The sequence below is a fragment of the Carya illinoinensis genome, chromosome 10, assembly GCF_018687715.1.
Source record: "Carya illinoinensis cultivar Pawnee chromosome 10, C.illinoinensisPawnee_v1, whole genome shotgun sequence".
Classification (NCBI taxonomy): domain Eukaryota; kingdom Viridiplantae; phylum Streptophyta; class Magnoliopsida; order Fagales; family Juglandaceae; genus Carya; species Carya illinoinensis.
The window spans coordinates 13,651,672-13,673,477 of NC_056761.1; the positions used below are offsets into that span (position 1 = coordinate 13,651,672).

At 35.6% G+C, this 21,806-nt stretch overlaps 1 protein-coding gene across 1 annotated transcript; it reads left to right on the top strand.

Annotated features, from left to right (window-relative positions):
- The first annotated feature begins 10,034 nt into the window (after positions 1 to 10,034).
- On the top strand, positions 10,035 to 17,751 carry LOC122278872 (probable LRR receptor-like serine/threonine-protein kinase At3g47570). The gene is made up of 5 exons (XM_043089084.1): positions 10,035 to 10,853; positions 10,951 to 11,094; positions 12,069 to 14,054; positions 14,195 to 14,564; positions 16,124 to 17,751. The coding sequence occupies exons 1-4, from the start codon at positions 10,079 to 10,081 to the stop codon at positions 14,545 to 14,547; spliced, it is 3,258 nt and encodes a 1,085-aa protein (XP_042945018.1). The 5' UTR covers positions 10,035 to 10,078; the 3' UTR covers positions 14,548 to 14,564; positions 16,124 to 17,751.
- Positions 17,752 to 21,806: the final 4,055 nt, after the last annotated feature.

The window sequence follows — 21,806 nt, forward strand, 5'->3', positions numbered from 1 at the left end:
CACATAAGATTACGTATGTTGACTAGTATGATAGGTAAGATAAATAAGACAAGTCAAATAATTTAAGATAAGACATGCATAACATAAGCATACGTATGAATGAACATGAATTTAAATTCTTAGTATAGAATGTTTTATGAAAAATCCTATATTTATTATGTTTGTGTTGTGATTAGGGCTGAGCACCGACGAATCGGAGTCGGTATTGGAGTCATCCGACTCCGACTCCGATTTTATCGGAGGCCGAATCCGGCCTCCGACTCCGCCTCCGAAGGTGTTAGACTCCGCTTCGACTCCGCCTCCGACTTGTCGGAGCGGAGTCGGAACGGAGTCGGAGTTGGGCGACGGCGTTGATGGCGTCGGACTTGGTTGGCTGCGATGGCACCGTGCGATGACTGATGACCCAGGTCTGCGATGGCACTGGCGTCGGACTTGGCACCGTGCGATGACTTGGTTTGCCGATTTGGGAAGTTGGGAACTGGGTATGGGGGAGGGAAGAAGGGAAGAAGGGAAGGGGAGGGGAGAATCGATTTCTGAAGAGTGAGAGAGAGAATCGATTCGGCGCAGGGGGAGGGGAGGGAAGAAGGGAAGAAGGCTTCGGTGAAGGCGAGGGGAAGGGAATCGAGGGGGGAGGGTGAAAACCCTAATGGGTTGCACAGAAACGGCACCGTTTGGGGTTATTTTAACCCCAAACGGCGCCGTTTGTGGGGGTGGGGGGAAGTGCAAACCCATTAGGGTTGCACAGAAACGGCGCCGTTTGGGGTTTTAACCCCAAACGACGCCGCTTGTTGTTGGGGGGGGGGGGGGGGGGGAAGTGAAAACCATTAATAATAAAAACATATTAATAAGTTAGTAAAAATAAATTAATAAGTTAGTAAAACTATATTTAACAAGTTAGTAAAAATATATTTAAGTAAGTAAAAATATATTTAAGTTAGTAAAAATATATACTATTATATATATTATATATTAGTAATACACTAATACTAATACTAATACTATTAGTCTATTAATATATAGTAAATTAGTAATATTTAGTAATTTATATACTATAGTCTAATAACTAGATAGTCATCATAGTCTAGATATAATAACTAGTAACTAATAATATGTAATAACACTAGTTAGACTAGTACTAATAGATAATAACTTAAAGATACTAATTTAATATACATATAACTAATATTAATATTTATTAATTTATTTACTATAGTCTAATAACTAGATAGTCTAGATGTAATAACTAGTAACTAATAATATGTCTATAACACTAGTTACACTAATACTAATAGATAATAACTTAGAAGATATTAATTTAATATATATTAACTAATAGTATACTATTATATATATATATTATATATTAGTAATACACTAATACTAATACTATTAGTCTATTAATATATAGTAATATTTATTAACTTATTTACTATAGTCTAATAACTTATAACTAGATAGTCTAGATGTAATAACTAGTAACTAATAATATGTGATAACACTACACTAGTACTAAATTACTAATAGATAATAACTTAAAGATATTAATTTAATATATACAACTAATAGTATACTATTATATATATTAGTAATTTACTATATACTAATAGTCTAATACTATTAGTCTATTAGTATATAGTAAATTAGTAATATTTATTAACTTATTTACTATAAGTTTATAACTAATAACTAGTGCTAATTGCTAGTATATTATTAGATTTAACTAATGATGTTACTATATTTATATTTATATGATTACTATATAGAAAAACACATATATTTTTTATAAAATATGTACACTAGCGGAGCGGAGTCGGATGCGGAGTCGGAGTCGGAGTCGGAATAGGAAGTCGGAGTCGGAGTCGGAGTCGGAGTCGGAGGATCGGAGTCGGATCGGAGCGGAGTCGGAGTCGGATCCGCCTGGACTCCGACTCCGACTCCGACTCCGACTTTTCATGGGAAAAAAACTCCGACTCCGACTCCGACAAGTCGGAGTCGGAGCGGAGTCGGAGTCGGAGTCGGATTTTCGGATTTCTGCTCAGCCCTAGTTGTGATGGATTTCTTACTAAGTTTTTGACTCATAATTTAAGTTTTATGACATCTCTTGCCAAGTTATATTTTATGGAAATTACGTGACACTCATAACCCTAGGGAAGGGGGTTCTAAATCTTTTCTCATCCCACGTACCATTTGTCTCAACTATTATGACCCTCCAAGTCATGTTTGAAGATCCCTATCATACTAACGTGCATAGATCTTGAATTGGGACCATCCTATTGATCAGTAGCACGGATATAAGAAAACGAAATTACCCAATATTGTCTAAGATGTTAAGATAATATAAAGTGAGCCACTAGTAAATTATGAGTTCTATTTATTAAGCTAATGCTTTCACATATGTTTGAATCTCTTGTCCCTCACACCCCCTCCCCCTCTTTTACTCTTTTTGGGATGACTTCAATGATTGGATCATGCGGGGAGAAGAATTTTACAAGTGATGTAGCTATTTTTAGTGGCTAGATTTTGATTATGCAGGATGCTTCAACCAGACAAGGAGTTTAATAAATAAATTGTAATTTGATTGTGTTGATGTTTTATAAATCATTTTGTATACTTGGCGAACTTTGTCTGATGTACTGGTGTTGAAATAAAAACTTTGGTACTACTCTGTGTTGATGTCTGAATGGAGATGGATTAGTGGAAGTATCATTTTTTTGAATGTCGGTGCCGGGAGACTAGTGTCTTATGGTTTTTGTTGGTGAAGTAATTTTAAATTTTGGTACCAATAGCATTCTTGATTGCCTATTTCTTTTTACCGTTATGAATTAACTGTATACAATTATATTGCATACTTGCACATGCTTCAACGATGTGCTAGGGGTGTGTGACTTGAGCGGCCAACATCCCAATATCATGACTACCGCTAAAACACAAGTGGGGGTCAAGGGCGCTGCAATAGATATTGTGAAAATGCTCTATTATGACGGTTCTAATTGCCAAAGTTGTTTGTAAAGAAACTCCCATTTAGGAAGAGGGTGATTAGAGATTTGTTGCTCAAATATTTTCTATAACTTAAATTGAGATAGATATAGTATGTGCCCACACCGTATAAAATGATGCAATTCATATTATTCATGAATACTAATATTCAGAATATTGAGCTACATATTGTCTATTCTTTTGGAATCTTTTAAAATATTTCAATCATAAAATTATAAAAAAATCATGTTGTAGTCATGACAGCTTGAGTGTAGTACTTAATTAGATAATAATAAGGTTTTTGATCACATGCCATTGGGGATTGTGTGACAGCCTGCAAGAGTAATATACAACGCATTAACATTGTCATATATTCTATTTTGTCAAATTCATCAGGTCTACTTACTCCAATGCCCTTAATTTTTAGACCCTCTGGTCAATGTAAAGGACATGCCCATTAATTAAAAGTTATGGTTGATTTTCATTGGAATATCTACATTTTCTACCCCAGCAACCTAAAGTCGAGCTATGTACTTGATCATCTTGCTAGCTGAAAACATGTTTCCACATGTTGGTGACCCTGATATTGGGCAAAAAATCTATTGGTAAACATTTGACATGTATAATATTTAAATCAATGAAAGGCAACTATTATTCTACTCTCTTAACCCATTCATTTCATTAAAATTTCGTTTGGAAGTGTGAAGAGCGAGAAAGATAATCGAAATGAATCCCTTGTAACTTGTATTGTTTTTTATATGAAGTAACTTATATTGTTTGGTTGCAATAGTATTGCATATTGATATAATTATCGAAAGAAAATTATATCTGAATTTCCAATTTAATGATTATCAATTGAAGATGATATGTGAAATTTCATCTCAATAAAGTAAAATTTATTAATTTTAGAAAAGAAAATTTCGGAAAGGCACATTAATGATGATTTTTTTTGCTCAGTATATTAATAATAATGTTCCAAAATATTCATTTCCATTCATTTTATTATAATCTTTAACAAGATTATTTACTTTCCATTCATTTCTCTAAAATATCCAAACAAGATAGTTTCTACTCTTTTTTTTTTTTTGATAATCAGATCTCATTACTAAACTTCAAGTCCTTACAAGCATATGTCTATCAAGCCAAACCACTTGAGAAACAAAAGAAGGACATTCATCCCACCACGTAATTACATCATCAATATTCCTAGCATACTTTGCTAAACCATGAGCCACGTTATTGCCTTGTCTGCTAACATGCACAAAAGCAATATCCTGGAAGTATAGCATCAGACGTTTAATTTCAGCCAAAACAAAAGCAAATTCAGTTAGGCAATCCAAATGGGTATTTAGAGCTTTCACTAGAAACAAACAATCGGTTTCCATCAATATTTTAGAGATTCCCCACTGCAGGCCGAATTGTAGACCCATCAACATTGCTGTAGCTTCAATAAACTCTGGATCAGGAACAGCTGGCTCATTCTTACTGCAAGCCACCAGCACAGTCCAGCTTGATCCCTTAGAACCACTCCAATTCCAACTTTGTTTATGTCTTCAAATATAGCACCATCTACATTAATTTTCAGACTGCCTTCAGGGGGGGGGGGGGGCTTCCAGCTTAGAACCATTGGAAGCTCTCGGTTACCTTTGCTAAGAATCTGCACTTGTTTGAACTCTGCTTGCATTGATAGGGCTATGGATAAAACAGAAGAAAACTGAAGAGCAGAGTTATCGTATATAAACTTATTTCTTCTATACCAAAGCCCCCAAGCCATTGCAATAAATTTCATGAGTTCATCTTCATTTCCTTTCTTCTTCACTTCTAGAATAATCTCCCAAAAAGATTTCCCAAGACCAATCTCCCCTAATAAAGGTTGAAACTGAACACATAAAGGATATATGGCTCGGCAATAAAGTAAAGCATGTGCAGCATCCTCTCTACATAAATGACAAAAAATGCAAGTTTCGGATTCCAGAACTTTCTTCTTCATTAGGTTCTGATAGGTAGGAAGGATGTCCAAAAATGCTTTCCATATAAACAGTTTCATCTTTAGAGGAATTTTCAGATTCCATAGACACTTCCAAAAGGGGTTAAATTGTTGATTCTGTGATCCCTCTCCTATATCTTGAGCAACTGCCAACTGCAGTTTTCTATATCCACTTCGGACTGAATACAAGCCATTTTTTTAATCTAACCAATACCAAGAGTCTTCATGACTAGGAGCTATAACAATCTTAAAAATCTGGGATACAATTCTTGGATTGAAGAGAGTTCTTAATTTCTCAATATTCCACCAACCCGTATCACTATCCATGAGCTCTTCCACCTTCAGATTCCCCTGACTAAAGGCATAAGATTCTCTTTGTAATACAGATGGTGGAATACCAGGAATCCATTGATCCTGGAAGACATTAATTTCAGCCCCATTCCCCACTCTCCTGGCACAACCCGACTTCAGCAAATGCAAAGCACTATGAATCCCCTTCCAGACATATGAGGAGTTAAAGCCAATTTTTGCATCAAACAAGGAGCATTGTGGAAAATACCTTGCTTTGAACATCTTAAAAAGGAGAGAGTTACAGTTTGTGAGCAAGCGCCAACCTTGTTTTGCTAGGAGGGCCTTATTGAAATCATACAGATTTTTGAAACCCAAACCCCCTCTAAATTTTGATATACTTGGTTTTTGCCATCCCACCCAGTGAATTTTCTTCTCCTGTGATTGATTACTCCACCAAAATCTGGCCATCATCATCTCCATTTCATGGCATAAAGCTTTAGGGAATAAGTAGCAACTCATTGCATAAGTCGGAATTGACATTGCTACTCCTTTTAATAAAACTTCATTTCCCCCTTGAGAAAGCATATTGCCCTTCCACATCTGAATTTTCTGCCACAGCCTTTGCTTTATGCCAACAAATGCTCTTTGTTTAGATCTCCTCACCATGAGCGGTAGCTCCAAATACTTCTCAAATTGCTGAGTGTTACTTCCTCCCCACATTGACATAATGTTTTCTTTTTCAGCTTCAAGCACGTTTTTGCTGAAAACCATCGATGTCTTTTCTTTATTTATGCACTGCCCTGAGGCTTTCTCGTACTTCTCCAGCAAGGATAAAATTTTTTCATTAGTGGGACCATCGGCTTGGCAAAAGATTACACTATCATCCGCAAATAAAAGGTGGTTCACACGTGGTACCCCTCTACAAATTCTTACCCCTTCAATCATACCTGGTTCTGCATTCCTTCTTGGCAGATTAATCAATCTCTCAGTGCACAAGAGGAACAAGTAAGGGGATAAGGGGTCCCCTTGCCTAATTCCTCTAGATGGATAGAAAGGACCTTTCGGACTGCCATTAACAAGGACTGAAAAAGAAACTGTAGATACACACTTCATAACCATTTCTGTCCACCTTTGTTCAAAGCCAAGAGCGTTCATCATTTCCTTCAAAAAACCCTATTCAACTCTATCGTACGCTTTGCTCATATCAAGCTTAAGCGACATATAGCCCTTTCGTCCCACTCTTTTTATTTCTAATGTAGTGTAGAATTTCGTATGCCAACAACACATTATCAGTTATTTGCCTCCCGGGAACAAAAGCGCACTGGGTTTCAGAAATGACCATTGGCAGAATTTTTTTAAGCCTATTAGCAATGACTTTAGATACAATCTTATAGAGGACATTGTAAAGGCTAATAGGCCTAAAATCAACTACTCGTATAGGGTTATCTTTCTTGGGAATCAATGTAAGAAAAGTGTGGTTTAGGTCTCTAGGAAATTCTCCTTGGTTCAGAACTTCCAGCACTGACTTGGTCACCAAGTTTCCAATTTTGCTCCAGTATTTTTGAAAGAAAACCGGAGACCAAATGGGCGGCATAGTTTCTACTCATTTAATTTCATTCATCTTCTTTTCATTCATGCATTGTACTCATTTCATTCCCTGTCCTTTCACTCTCTCGTTTTTTTGTTTTTTTAACCATGCTCTTCGTACTAAAATTTCTATACTTATCTAAAAGTTGTTGGACAATAATATTGGTATCCCTATATATATAGACGATAGAATTCAACAGCGTGCAGTACTTATCTCTTGCTTCTAAATGCGGTTCTTGCTTTTTTGGTTTTGTTGAAACAACCTTTCAATACGGTCATGGATTGTAAAAGCTACGTACTTCTTTTGAAAAAGAGTATAAAAATTTAACTTTTTTTTATGCGAGTTTCATATAATTTACTCATTTAAAAAAAAAAATATACAGTATTTGTAAATTCTATAATTACAAATATTATTTTTTATTAGTGAAGTCCCTCCACATTCCTGGAGTTATTATTCATGTTAAAAGAACTATCTTAGTCAGATGGCTCCACCCCATCTTGGTACTCTGAAATTTAAATATTGACACATGACCTCCAAAGGTAATCTCAGTTCAACATGTTGTTGTAATCTTAAGTTTTTTGGCATGCTCTTTTATTATTAGTTTTTCTTTCCATTTAGGTGCTGGGATGATATTCTGCAACTCGAATCCTTGTTCTCTTTCTTTTGGCGTTAAGCATTTCGTTTTATCTCTTGCGTACGTTGTGTTGTCAGAGTAAACAAAGTAAAAAGAAAATAAGAAATCCTTATAAAATTTCATCAGTGGACGTGTGGAAGAGGAAAGAGTACCCTGGAAATTCGGAGTGGATAAAGCTTTAAATTTACCTATATATTGACTTTGATCTTTCTAGTCATGTCCATTTCATTAAAATAGTATATATTCAGGGGATAGATTTTCTAGCTAGTTGGGGCCAATGAGGCATTTTTCTCTCCCTGTGGGGGGCCGTCAGGTACCCGTGGATCGCGTTAATAAAGCGAGAATCATGTAAAGGGGAAAAATAAATCAATATTTTTATGGGACAGTATATATAAAACAATGTGAAATCTGTTTGGAAAATGCTTGGATGAAACTGGTGGTCGAAGCATTTATTTGACTATTTTTTTTTTAATATTAGAAAAAATAGCCAAATGCCCGAAAGTAGAGCTACTTGATCGGTCTTGCTAGCTAAAAACATGTTTCCACGTGTTGGTAACCTAATATTGGGCGAAGAAATTGTAATAATTAATTTAAAAGTATTTGTGTTGAATTAATATTTAAAAATAAGATAAAAAGAGATGAAATGGAATGAAAGTTATTTCCAAACGTTCCTTAGAAGTTGTGGTTGATTTTTACTGAAATATCTACATCTTCTAGGCCCCTTAAATGGTGCACGGCAGCCTTAAAGTCGAGCTAGCTCGGTCTTGTTAGTTGAAAACTGCATGGTTTCACATGTTGGTCACCTTGCTACTGGGCAAAGAACCAATTGGCCGTCGCGCGCCTTGAGTTTATCAACTTCGTCCGGTATACGCACTCAGAAAAGTAGTGTTTTTCCATGATCCATCTCACAAAACAAATTCTCAGTTAATTATAATGAGTCGCAAATTCCCGATGACAAAAAATCACGAAGAACCAAAACCATTTTGTCACAAGAATAAAAAAAGAAAAAAGAACAGTTCTGAAATTTTTTTTTCCAAAAATATTTTATAGGCCTTCCATCTTTTACAGAAGTATTGGATTTATCTTGATAATTTGTCATTGAACTCTGCGACTTGTAGAGATTTAAGCTCAAAAACTCATGATATTTCGTAGTGATGGATGAATCCTTAAGTACGGACTCTGATTTTCTGTCATTAATATCGTTATTGAGTGACAGCTTGCACTTCTTGGACCTGTCCCATTACACTTATCTTTATAAAAAAATTAAGTTGTAAATATAATTATACATTAATCTATACATTAATATGATGTGATTAATTAAAAAGTAAATTTTATTAAAAATAATATTAATTTAAATTTTAAGTATGAATAAATCAGTATTGGTACACATATTAGTGCGCGACTGTATTTGTATATAGTAAAACTTTTATTAATTTAAAATTTAAAAAAATTAAATTATTTATTATATTTTATATAAAATTTAAAAAAAAATTAATAATAATATAAAATGAGATAAAATAAAATGCTTTTAAAATCTAAACTGGGCTTAAACCATTTATAGCTTTTTATATATTTCTGATGAACTACGGAATTAATCTCGTCTTTCTATATAAATTGTTATATATATATATATATGATTATTATTTTTTCTTTGGATTTTTAAATATGAATTAAGATGTTATCATTTTTCTAAAGTAAGAAAAATTTAATAAAATATTGATAAATACAGAGTTTTATTAGTTTAAGGTTGTATTTAGATGTTGAGTTGAGTTTAGCTCAATTTTTTATAAATAGTAATGTTTTGAGATGGTAGAGTGAGTTCTATGGAACATATATAAGATTAGTTTATATGTGTTTGGAAGTTAACATGAATTTAGTATTATTTATGAAAAGTTAAAAAAGATTATGGATTCTACATATAAATATGTGTTGAATTGAAAAATATTTTAGATTTCAAATGTAAGGAAATTTTGAATTAAGATGAATTTAGTAATTTGAGAGTTATATATTCAAATATTAAACATAATTTAAAATTAAACTGAGCTAAATTGGATTCAATCCATTCAAACAACCAAACTAGCCAAAAACTACATTTACTAAATGAACTAGTTTGAATTTATCCGAATAGAGTTCAAACTGTTCGTAAATAGGCCGTAAGATAATGGCATTGTTAAAATCTTTATTACTAAAAAAAAAAAAATCTGCTTATTATTTTTTACAGTGCTACATATTAATATGTAATTTATTATGTTTATCATTTTATTTAAATATATATTAATATATAAATACATACATTTAAATAGATAGATAAAAATAATAATGATATACAGTGTGGAGACACTAAATATCATTTCTCTATTCAACAAACACGTACAAGACGTCGAGGAAGAAGTATATTAAACGTCAAGGACCAAGGTCATGACTCGTGGGCTCGAATTGATTTCTTTCTTTTTGTGGACCCTCTTTTCTATCTCCTAATCGTAATTTTGGGACGATGGAATCCCTTTAAATACAAATGGCGTCTCGTTTCTTCTTCCTCTTATCACTGCAACGTCAAAACTACTGTATACTACAAATACCTCAACCAATATATACGCTACTCATGGCGGACCCAACTTCTTTCATCTTCCTCCTTTCTCTGACGCTGCTTTTGCCACAATCTTACCTATTTAGCTTTGCTAATGCAGAAATTCTAAACGTTACCACCGATAAATCTGCTCTTCTTGCATTGAAAGCTCACGTTTCTTTTAAAGACCCTCACCATGTTTTGATAAGCAATTGGTCCTCAAACACTCCTATTTGCACTTGGGTCGGTGTTACCTGTGATTCTAAACATCTCCGAGTCAGAGCATTAAAACTTTCCAACATGGACCTTGTAGGTACCATTCCTCCACATATTGGAAATCTTTCGTTCCTTGTTAGTCTAAGCATGAGCAACAACAGTTTTCATGGCTCATTGCCAAATGAATTGTCTCGTCTTTATCGGTTGAAATTCCTAAGATTCCGTTATAATGAATTCAGCGGAGAAATCCCGCATGGGATGGGTTTGCTAAACAAACTTCAAATATTGCTTCTCACTGGTAACAATTTCGAAGGCAGTATTCCACAGTCTCTATCAAACATATCGTCATTACAGTGGATTAATCTTGCACATAACCAGCTTTCAGGCTCCATACCTTCCTCTTTATTCAAGATACCTACCTTGCAACAAATTTCCCTTCGCTCAAATAAGCTATCCGGTGGACTACCAATGTTTGATCATCTTCCCAACTTACAATTTCTTTCTGTCTCCCGTAACCGTTTCTCTGGCGTACTCCCAGAAATAGGGAACTTAACAATGCTTACATCGTTACATCTTTATGATAACAACTTTGAAGGTATGTTTAGGTTTAATTGGTCGATCGATTATTATAATCTTTAGTTGGTTTGCCAACTCCAAATTTAATTTCTGGATCTTAAATGTTTCACGTACAGGTACGATCCCATCCTCGTTGCTAAATTGTACACAGCTGCAATATTTAGTTATGGGGAAAAATAATTTCACAGGAAGACTACCCCCAGAAATAGGGAATTTAACTATGCTTACGCGGTTATATCTTTCTCGGAACAAGTTTGAAGGTATGCTCATAATTAGTCTTGTTTTAGCGAAATATATATGGTGTCCGTGTCATTGATTTAGTATGATTGTTTTATGATCGTATCTGATTAAGTGCCGAAAGCACAAAATATATATATTTCTCCACAACGTATATGCATGGAAACTAAAAGATTTTGCTTTAGTCTAGGAAACAAATTGTAGAGTATAAATAATTCTTCACTAATTGCTCCTTTCTTACAAGCATCTTTCTTTCTTACTTTTCATTAATCAATAGGACTTTTCGTCATAAATAAGGTCTAAGAGATGAGAGAGAGAGAGACATCAATGTATTGAGTGAGGGTTGAGAGGAGAACGGATAAATGAGGAAGAAGGGGAGAGGGAGGGTCCGGAGGGAGGGCCGCCTTTGGGTCCCAAAACAATGCCGTTTGGTTTAATTGGTTTATTAAACCAAACAACATTGGGTTAATTTTTTTTCTAATTGCATGGAGATAAAATGAAGCCATTTGACTTACTTAAGCTAAACACGATCGTTTTATATAAGAATAAAATATATAAAAATATATATCTGTCGGTTCATGACTAGTTTGAACATGGTTCAAACCGGATCCGATCGACTGAAGTTGGTTTACAACAATTTGAACTGCTGACCGACCGATTCTCCACTGATTTCGGTGAGTTCCTAAATTTGGCAACCTATTCCGATCGGTTATAGCCAATTCTGTTGGTTCTTGTTCACTCAGTTAATTAACCCCAACCGATATATAAACATAGCCAACTCAATCGATAATTAAATTAAAGTGCCACTTCAACAATATTTTAAATCTTTGTCTTATATGTCTTGGGCTGTTTACATACGGTCAACGCTATATTTGTTGAAATCTTAGTGTTTGGTTTTTTTTTCGTACAGGAATGATCTATAGCTAACTTGTATGATTCACTATATGTACTTTTTTAATAAACATACATAAGAATTATTATTCACATATTTGTGCAGGTGCAATACCGAGTCAAATTGGAAATCTGCAAAAATTAGAGCGATTCAATATTGAGATAAACTATTTTTCTGGACCGATTCCGTATGAGATCTTCAATATCTCAACTTTACAAAATATTTCGATGGTATTAAATAATCTCTCAGGTCACCTTCCATCAAATATGGGCCTTTTTCTTCCAAATCTTCGGCTCCTTGCTCTTAATAGGAATGAACTGAGTGGAACGATTCCCAACTCTATTGTTAATGCTTCACAGCTCTTGTTTCTAGATTTGAGTCATAACTCATTCTCTGGCTCAATTCCAAAAACAATTGGTAATTTAAGGCTCATCCAGATGTTGATCCTCTCATCAAATAATTTGATAATTCAGTCTCCAGAACTTGGGAGCATTTTCTCTTCTTTGTCAAGCTGCAAATATCTTAGATATTTATCTTTGTACGAAAATCACTTGAATGGCATCCTTCCCAATAATATTGGGAACCTCTCAACCTCTCTTCAAATACTTAAATTATATGACTGCAACATTAAGGGCAACATTCCAGAAGAGATTGGTAATTTAAGTGGCTTGATTGGTTTGACCCTATACCTCAATGAACTAGGAGGACCTGTTCCAACTACAATTGGAAGATTAAACAAGCTCCAAGGTTTGTTTCTTTACGGTAACAGACTAACAGGTTCAATCCCATATAAGCTCTGTCATTTAGGAAGCTTGGGTACACTAGATTTAAATGATAATGAGTTTTATGGACACATTCCTGAGTGCATAAATAATATGACTTCACTAAGAACTCTTGATTTGGGTTTCAACCAATTAATTTCTTCAATTCCTTCGAGCTTGTGGAGGCTTACAGATCTCTTGTTGGTTGATTTATCATCAAATTCTCTTAGTGGCCCTCTTTCTTTAGATATTGGGAATATGAATGTCTTGGGAGTATTAGATTTGTCAAAAAACCAAATAACAGGCCGTATCCCAGTTACAATTGGTGGGCTAAAAAATATTGCCAATCTATCTTTGGCAGTCAATCGACTAGATGGCTCAATTCCTACATCTGTTGGTGAATTGATAAGCTTAGAGGTTTTAGATCTTTCCTACAATAAGTTATATGGAGAGATTCCCAAGTCCTTAGAAGAACTCCCAAACTTGAAACATCTAAATTTGTCATTCAATAAACTACAAGGAGAAATTCCTTCCAGAGGACAGTTTGTACACTTCCCAGCTACATCATTCATGTCAAACAACAGACTTTGTGGTGAGTCTCGAATGCTAGTTCCCCCATGCAAAGGAAAAAAGGTCATAGGGATGCGAATACTGAAATACGTGTCAATGGCAGTGGGGCTAATGGTGCCTGGAATGTGTCTTGTATTTTTCTCAATAAAATGCCGTAAGAGGAACACTAAATTGTCACATGACACAAACGCAATGCCTTTAGCAACATGGAGGAGAATTTCACATCAAGAACTTATTCGAGCAACAGAAGGGTTCAATGAAAACAACTTACTTGGAGAAGGGAGTTTTGGGTTTGTTTACAAAGGAACACTCTTTGAAGATAGAACTGTTGCTATAAAAGTTTTAAATTTGCAAGTGGAGGGGGCATTCAAAAGCTTTCACATAGAATGTGAGGTATTGCGCAATATTCGTCACCGGAATCTTGTCAAAATCATTACCGCTTGTTGTAACATTGACTTCAAAGCCTTGGTATTAGAATACATGCCTAATGGGAACCTAGATATGTGGTTGCACTCCGAAAACCGTTGCTTGAATATGTTACAAAGGCTAAACATAATGATTGATGTGGCAACAGCAGTAGAATACCTTCATCTTGGTTACGCAACACCTATTGTTCATTGTGATTTGAAGCCTACCAATGTCTTATTAGATGAAGATCTGGTTGGACATGTTGCTGATTTTGGCATTGCCAAACTCCTTGGTGATGGAGTTTCTCTAACACAAACAATGACTCTTGCTACAATTGGATATATGGCACCAGGTGAGGTTAAGTTCCATGTTTAGCATTCTAGTACTCTCATATAAACACATATATTGTTCTCTTTTGGTAATGTATTCACCCTTTTCATTTTAGTACCATATAATTATATTTTCTCATGATAAGTTATAACATATGTATAGAGTTTGGCTCTGAAGGACTTGTTTCTACAAGGGGAGATGTGTACAGTTATGACATTTTATTGATGGAAACTTTCACAAGAAAGAAGCCCACGGATGATGTGTTTACCGGAGAAATGAGCTTGAAGTGTTTGGTACAAGAATCATTAGCCCTTTCTATTCTTGATGTTGTTGATGCCAATTTGTTACACAACCAAAATGATTATGCTGCAATGGAGGAGTGTTTGCAATCCACCATGGGGTTGGCTTTGTGTTGTTGTGCGGACTCGCCTGAACAGAGGATTGGTATAGCAAATGTTTTAGCCACACTCAACAATATCAAATTGAAGTTTCTCAAAGATATTAGTGGACGCTAATCATGTGAGAGAATAAGGTTAGTTTATGGCTATTGATTTCATGTTTATGACTTTCCATGTGGTAATATTTACAGTAAATTGGGACTCTTCTAAAATGACCTTTTTTTTTTTTTGGTAATTAGTTTGTCATGGGACTTACTAGCTAATAGAAGTTAGAAGTTTACATTTGTTGCAGCCGATGATTGGAGTTAATATCATTAGCATCCAATGGGTTTTGAAATCATATTCAAAGCAATGGAGGCAAGCAAAATCATTATTTCCACTCTAGTGGCATAATGAGAGAAGAGTTTTGTTCTTCCTTTTTTTTTTTTTTTTTAATCCCCTAGTTGTGACTTTGTATATATCATTGTCTGTAGACATGCCTTAGTACAAATTAGGGTAGGGTGAGGGTGGTTTCAAGTATATATGGAATCTTACCTTTTTCTGTACATGTAGTTACTTGAAAATAAATACTGAGCAGCATGAACTCTTGCCATTTTGTACCCAAGTCTCTTCAAAATCATCATTATTATATCATGCAAAAAAGCAGTCAGTCTAAGGAAGCCATTACTCTGCTAGATTTATGTCTACTATACAAGAACTTGATCAAATGGTGGAGAACCTCAACCTAAGCTTTCTTTTATTACTGGAAAAAAAAAATTAAAATACTTATGCCCATGTCAATGATGTGATTTATGCAAGTTAGTTGTATTTTCTCTACTTCTCAAAAGACGTCAGAAGATTCATATTGAATGTGTTGGACAGTTCTTCAACAGGCCTTTAGCTTCTCTTATCTTGTTTTGTCTTTTACTTTAATCGGATTGTTTTATCTTTGTATGCAGGTATGTTTCATTTGTTTGTGTTGTTTGGTCTTAGTTTGTTTGTGTAATGTTTAGATTGATTTTAATACTAGTTCTAGTATCTGGGTTGGGATTATATGATCATTTGTAACCCCCAGATGTTCTTAGTTGTAACCACGGTATTCTTCTAACATAAGTGAGGGCTATCAATAAAATTGAGGTACTGTCATCTTCTAAAAAAAGTGAGGGCCTTCAGTATTATGTGTTGGTTATCATGATTTGGTGGTGGAATTAATGTAATCGCTATGCTCTATTAATTAGATGGGACGATATTAATGGACTGCATATGTTAAGAGATTATATCAATGAAATAAAAATGACTGCGTGTGTATAATATTATTAGAGCATGTACACCTGCTGTAGAGGAACACACCTCATGGGCCACGTCTACTGCATGCCCTCAACCGAATGCCTCCTCTGCTGGTTGCTCTCAACAAAATGCCATAACCACCTCTGCACCTCATATGAAATAATAGAAGAACCCTCTAGAATTATTCTCTTGTAAATGATTTCTACTATAAATATGAGCACTATTGTATTGAGGAAGTATGGAAAATAAGAAACACTTCATTTGGAATACACTCTTTCTCTGATGCATTTTTACAAGCATCTGAGCGTCATCTTTCACTACTCTATTTTCAACATGGTATCAGAGCCACATAGGGCTAACACCCATCCATTTCTCTTTTTCCGATCATCATGGTATCTGTTTTTAACTCTTTTGATTTTTTTTGAAGGATTTGCATTCCCAGGAAGTACTGCTTCAGGGCACCGTTAGAAATGGCTTGTATGTTCTTCCAACTGATGTTAAGAATGTCAATCTTCCTTCACAACATGCTTTCATTGGCGAACGGACCTCATCTTCTACATGGCATGCTCGTCTTGGTCATCCCTCCCCTCGGATCACCTCCTTTACCATAAGACATCACAATCTTCCAGTCACATCTGTGTCAACTTCGTCACCCTGCTCGGCATGTCTTCAAGCCAAGTCTCATGCTCTTCCTCATCCATCATCACCCTCTCAATCTTAATTTCCCTTTCAATTGTTATTTTTAGATGTGTGGGGACCTGCGCCTGTGCTATCCTCCAATGGTTTTAGGTTTTATTTCTCTATTGTTGATGATTTTACGAAGTATGTTTGGATCTTTTCGTTATATGTCAAATCGAATGTTTCTAAAATCTTTCTCAACTTTGTTCAATTTGTCAAGAATACCTTTTCAAAAAATATCATAGCTGTTCAATCCGACTGGGGTGGTGAATTCTGCCCCTTTCATGCTATTTTACAAACTCTAGGTATTTCTCATAGAATTTCTTGTCGTTACTCTCATGCACAAAATGGTAGCATCGAACGGCGTCATCGCCATATTGTCGAAACTGGGCTCTCTCTTTTAACCCAGTCTTCTGTACCTATTAAATATTGGGTTGATGCATTTCAAACTGCCGTTTTTCTCATTAATAGAATGCCTACACCCATCCTCTGCTATCTTTCTCCGTTTCAATCTCTTTTTAATTCTCCTCCTGATTACAATTTTTTACGAGTTTTTGGTTCGGCCTGTTGGCCTAACCTTCGTCCCTTCAATCATCATAAATTAGACATGAGATCTAAACTCTGTGTCTTTTTAGGTTACACTCTTGATCACAAAGGGTATAATTGTTTGCATGTTTCATCCGATCGTATTTACATCTCACGTGATGTACGCTTTGATGAAACTTGCTTTCCTTTTGCCCCTACTCACACACTGCCTACACAGCACTCTATTTCTTCATTAAACCATTAGGCCATACCCCCCTCTCCAGCCCAGCCCGCTGCTTCCTCTCAAGATCACACTTCCTCTACTTTTATTCAGCCTTTTACTAGCTCCAGCCCAGCCCACGAGCCCATACGTATTTAGCCCGCTTCATCTCCTCACCTTTCTAACCCTTCAGCCCACGAGCCCATAAGTCTTCAGCCTACCGCATCTCTTCTCGTTTCTCCCACTCCAGCCCATGAGCCCACTATCACAAACCCTAACTCTGAATCTTTCTCTTCTCCCGAACACATACCCTCTGCGCTGTCATCTCCATCCAACGTTCCTGCGCCTCTTTCTTCATCCCAGACCACTCCCTTCCCAAATAATTCCTCAATCGGTCCCAATCACTCTTCTCCTTCCTTCATTAGTTCTCATCCCATGACCACTCGGTCCAAAGACCTCATCACTTGGCCTCTCCAACGTCATGACGGAACTATTCTATGGCCTCTACCGAAACCACCGAAACCTCAAGCTTCCCTAACCACACATTCCTCCATTCCCGATGAGCCCTCCTCCTACACCGAAGCCTCGAAATTTCCTGCCTGGCGTACGGCCATGGCCAGCGAATTTGAAGCTCTTCTCAAAAATGAAACCTGGTCTCTCGTCCCCCCTCATCCCTCTCAAAATCTTCTAGGCTGAAAATGGGTTCTTAAAACCAAACGACTTGCTGATGGGACCATTGAACGGCGCAAGGCTCACCTTGTTGCCAAGGGCTTTCATCAACAAGCCAGTCTTGATTATTCCAAGACTTTTAGTCTGGTTGTTAAGCCTGTCACTATACATCTTTTGCTCTCTCTTGCAGTGTCTCGGAATTGGCCTCTTCATCAGTTGGATATATAGAACAATTTTTTTCACACGGGGGGACTTGCAAGAAGATGTCTTCATGCAACAACCTACTGGATTTGTTCATTTTGATTTCCCTCATTATGTTTATAAATTAAAAAATCCATCTATAGCTTGAAACAAGCCCCTAGGGCTTGGTTTGCTAAACTTAGTTCGAAATTAATGTCTCTTGGATTCCATGCTTCCATTTCTGACTCATCTCTTTTTATTTTTACATCTGCCACTACCTCTGTGTATGTTTTAATTTACGTTGATGATATAGTGGTTACAGCTTCTGATTCCTCTCTCATTACTGATTTTATTTCATCTCTGTCCTCATCATTTCCTGTCAAAGACTCGGCTCACTACATTTTTTTTAGGAATTCATGTTCACCGCACGGCTCAGGGTCTTTTTTTTTTTTTTTTTTTTTTATCTCAGTCTCATTACATCTCTGATTTATTAAGGAAGACTAGTATGCATGACTCCAAAACAGTGTCCACACCAATGTCCACATCTGATAAACTTTCTGCACTTGATGGACCCTCGTTCGAAGATCCCCAACTTTATCGTAGTATTGTTGGTAGTTTCCAATATCTATCTTTCACTCGTCCATACATCTCATATGCAGTCAATAAAGTTTGTCAATACATGCACTGTCCTCGTCAATCCCACTGGAAAGCTGTCAAACGCATATTGCGTTATCTCAAACTCACTGTCTCCCTTGGTCTTTTCCTTTCCTCTGTCTCTCCCCTCAAACTTACAGCATTTTCAGATGCTGATTGGGCTGGTTGCCCGGATGATCAGAAATTGACTGGTGGTTTTTGTGTTTATTTCGGGTCTCACCTTGTGTCTTGGGGCTCCAAGAAACAACCTACAATAGCTAGATCTTCAACTGAAGCAGAATATAAATCAGTTGCAAATACTACTTGTGAAATTTTGTGGATACAAGCACTCTTAAAAGAATTAGGAATTTTTTTGTCTGAAGCACCTCACTTGTTATGTGATCATATTGGTGCAACTTATCTTTCGGCTAATCTTGTTTTACACTCACGCACTAAACATGTAGATCTTGATTATCACTTTGTGCGTGATCGTGTTGCCAACAAAACCCTCACTGTTTCTTTTGTCTCAAGTAAATAACAAATTGCAGATATTTTTACTAAGCCACTCTCCTCGGCACGATTTGCACTTTTACGATCCAGCCTCACCATTTTATCGGTGCCACTTGCATCGCGGGGGGATATTAGAGCATGTACACCTGCTGTAGAGGAACACACCTCACGGGCCACGTCTACTGCATGCCCTCAACTGAATGCCTCCTTTGCTGGTTGCTCTCAACAAAATGCCATAACCACCTCTGCACCTCATACGGAATAATAGAAGAACCCTCTAGAATTATTCTCTTGTAAATGATTTCTGCTATAAATATGAGCACTATTGTATTGAGGAAGTATGGAAAATAAGAAACACTTCATTCGGAATACACTCTTTCTCTGATGCATTTTTACAAGCATCTGAGCTTCATCTTTCACTACTCTATTTTCAACAAATATCATTCAGTGCAATATTTGGGATTCACCTCAGCTACAAATGGTCACAAACGTTGACCCACACTCTCCTTTATGCTGCACCTGAAGGCCGGAGATCCCATTATGTATGAGAAGGGTCAAGAGATCCGTTCGATTTTTATGTTTATGCATCGTCAAATAAAACTAGATTAGGAACATAATGGAGTATCTGTCGAGCCTAATTAAGGTATGCAATATTGAATCCAGGGGATTTAATCGGGGAGTGAAACTTAGGATAGTAGGCTTCAACGTTATCAACGTATTCTGGTCAAATTGTCAATAAAAAAGTTGCTAGAGTAAAGAGAACAAATTCGTCTGGTAGGCCAATGAACAAAACAGAGTTTGAAGCCTACTCCTTTTAATATTATATAAGTAAATATTAGAGATTTAATTGAAGCATTTTCAATTGTCTTTAACTAACTGGTTTTCTATTTTTTACTAGTTAGTTACTTTACTTCTTTTACCTTTACTTTAACTTTACAGCCTTTAGCCTTTTACACATATAAAAACAGAGACATGTTGTAACTCCATTCATATTGAACATAGAATAAAATTCTTCTCTGTCAAAGAGTTTTACATCCTCATCTTTCTTCATCTAATTTTTGTTTTCAAATGAAAGAAAGCGGCACCTCTGAAGATTTATATTTACATCCTCATCTTTTTTATGGAGGAAACCGTGATTACATCAACCAAAAGAAACAAACATAAAAGCAGAAAAAAAACATCCTCATCTTTGTTCATCTAATTTGCAATATGGTATCAAAGCAGAAACTCTAGGGTTCCGTCTCTTTCTTCATTGTGATGCCAAATTCAACCTCTGTTAAAATGCATGGTGTTGATCAATCAACGAATCCCTATCATTTACAAAATGGAGATTTGACCGGTTCTGTCTTGGTAATTTCTCAAGTCTTAATGGGGGATAATTATCACACATGGTGTAGATCCATGCAAATAGCATTGAAGGCTAAGAACAAGATTAGGTTTATCAATGGAATCATAAATCAACCAGTCAATTCCAATCCTCTGTATGAAGCATGGGAGCGATGCAACAATATGATATTGTCTCGGATCTTGGATTCTGTGTTGAAGGACATTGCAGGGACAATCATATATGCGACGACTGCAAAAGAAATGTGGGAAGAGTTAAAGAATCAATTTTCTCAAAGAAATGGTCCGTGGATTTTTCAATTGCAAAAGTATCTTGCTTTACTTTCACAAGAGCAGTTTACTACAGAAAATTTAAGTGCTTGTGGGATGAACTTCTTAACTAGAACCAGATTCCTACTACAATTAAGCTTGTAATAGTAAAGACTTTAATTTTGGGAGATATGACCTCAGGGCCAATACTGTTAGACCATACGTAGTTCATGGGTGGATGCGGTGCATGAGGACATTACTTCTACACAGTCGAGATTATAACACGATCCAAACAAGATTACCCATCGATCTTGTTGCTTTGCTCATGAAGTTCCATGAATTCCTCAAGGGATGGTCTACTTCATTTTCTCTGGCATGCCTGAGTTGGGTGAAGAAAAATACACTATTAATAGTCATTTGCATGCTTTTTAGGTATTTTCTTCACTTTTGTAGAGTGAAGTTTGAAGCTTCCATCTGCGGCCCTTGGAGTTGTCATCGCCTAGCGCGCATGTCGTGGACTTGTTCCCCAAAATACATCACAACGTAGTCTCTCCCCTAAACAGGGTGAAATATCCCATCCCAGATGAATTGTAGATCTATGGTATTCTTTTGCTCATTTATTTTATTTGAAAGTTCTATCTACCATTGATTTTGAGGATTTTAATTAATTTATTTTTTACATTTTAAAAAATTAGTCATTTGATATCATATCAAATGATTAAATTAGTCATTTAATCAATCAAGTGTTTATCAAGATTGATAACTCTCGAATGGATCTAAGGTTTATTTTGATTAAACAACAATGCAAGATATGCTAACATATATCAAACAACAACAATATATGAGTAATATACAACAGTACAACAAAAACAAAATTATTAAATATTGTGAAGTATTTTCATTTACTTAAATATTTAAGTCTTAAGTATTTTTAATTTAAATATTAAGTATTTTCATTTAAATTTATGTATTATTAATTTAAATATTAAGTATTTTAATTTAACTTTAAGTATTTAAATTTACATTTAGGTATTATTAATTTAAAAATTAAGTATTTAAATTTAAATTTATGTATTATTAATTTAACTATTAAGTATTTAAA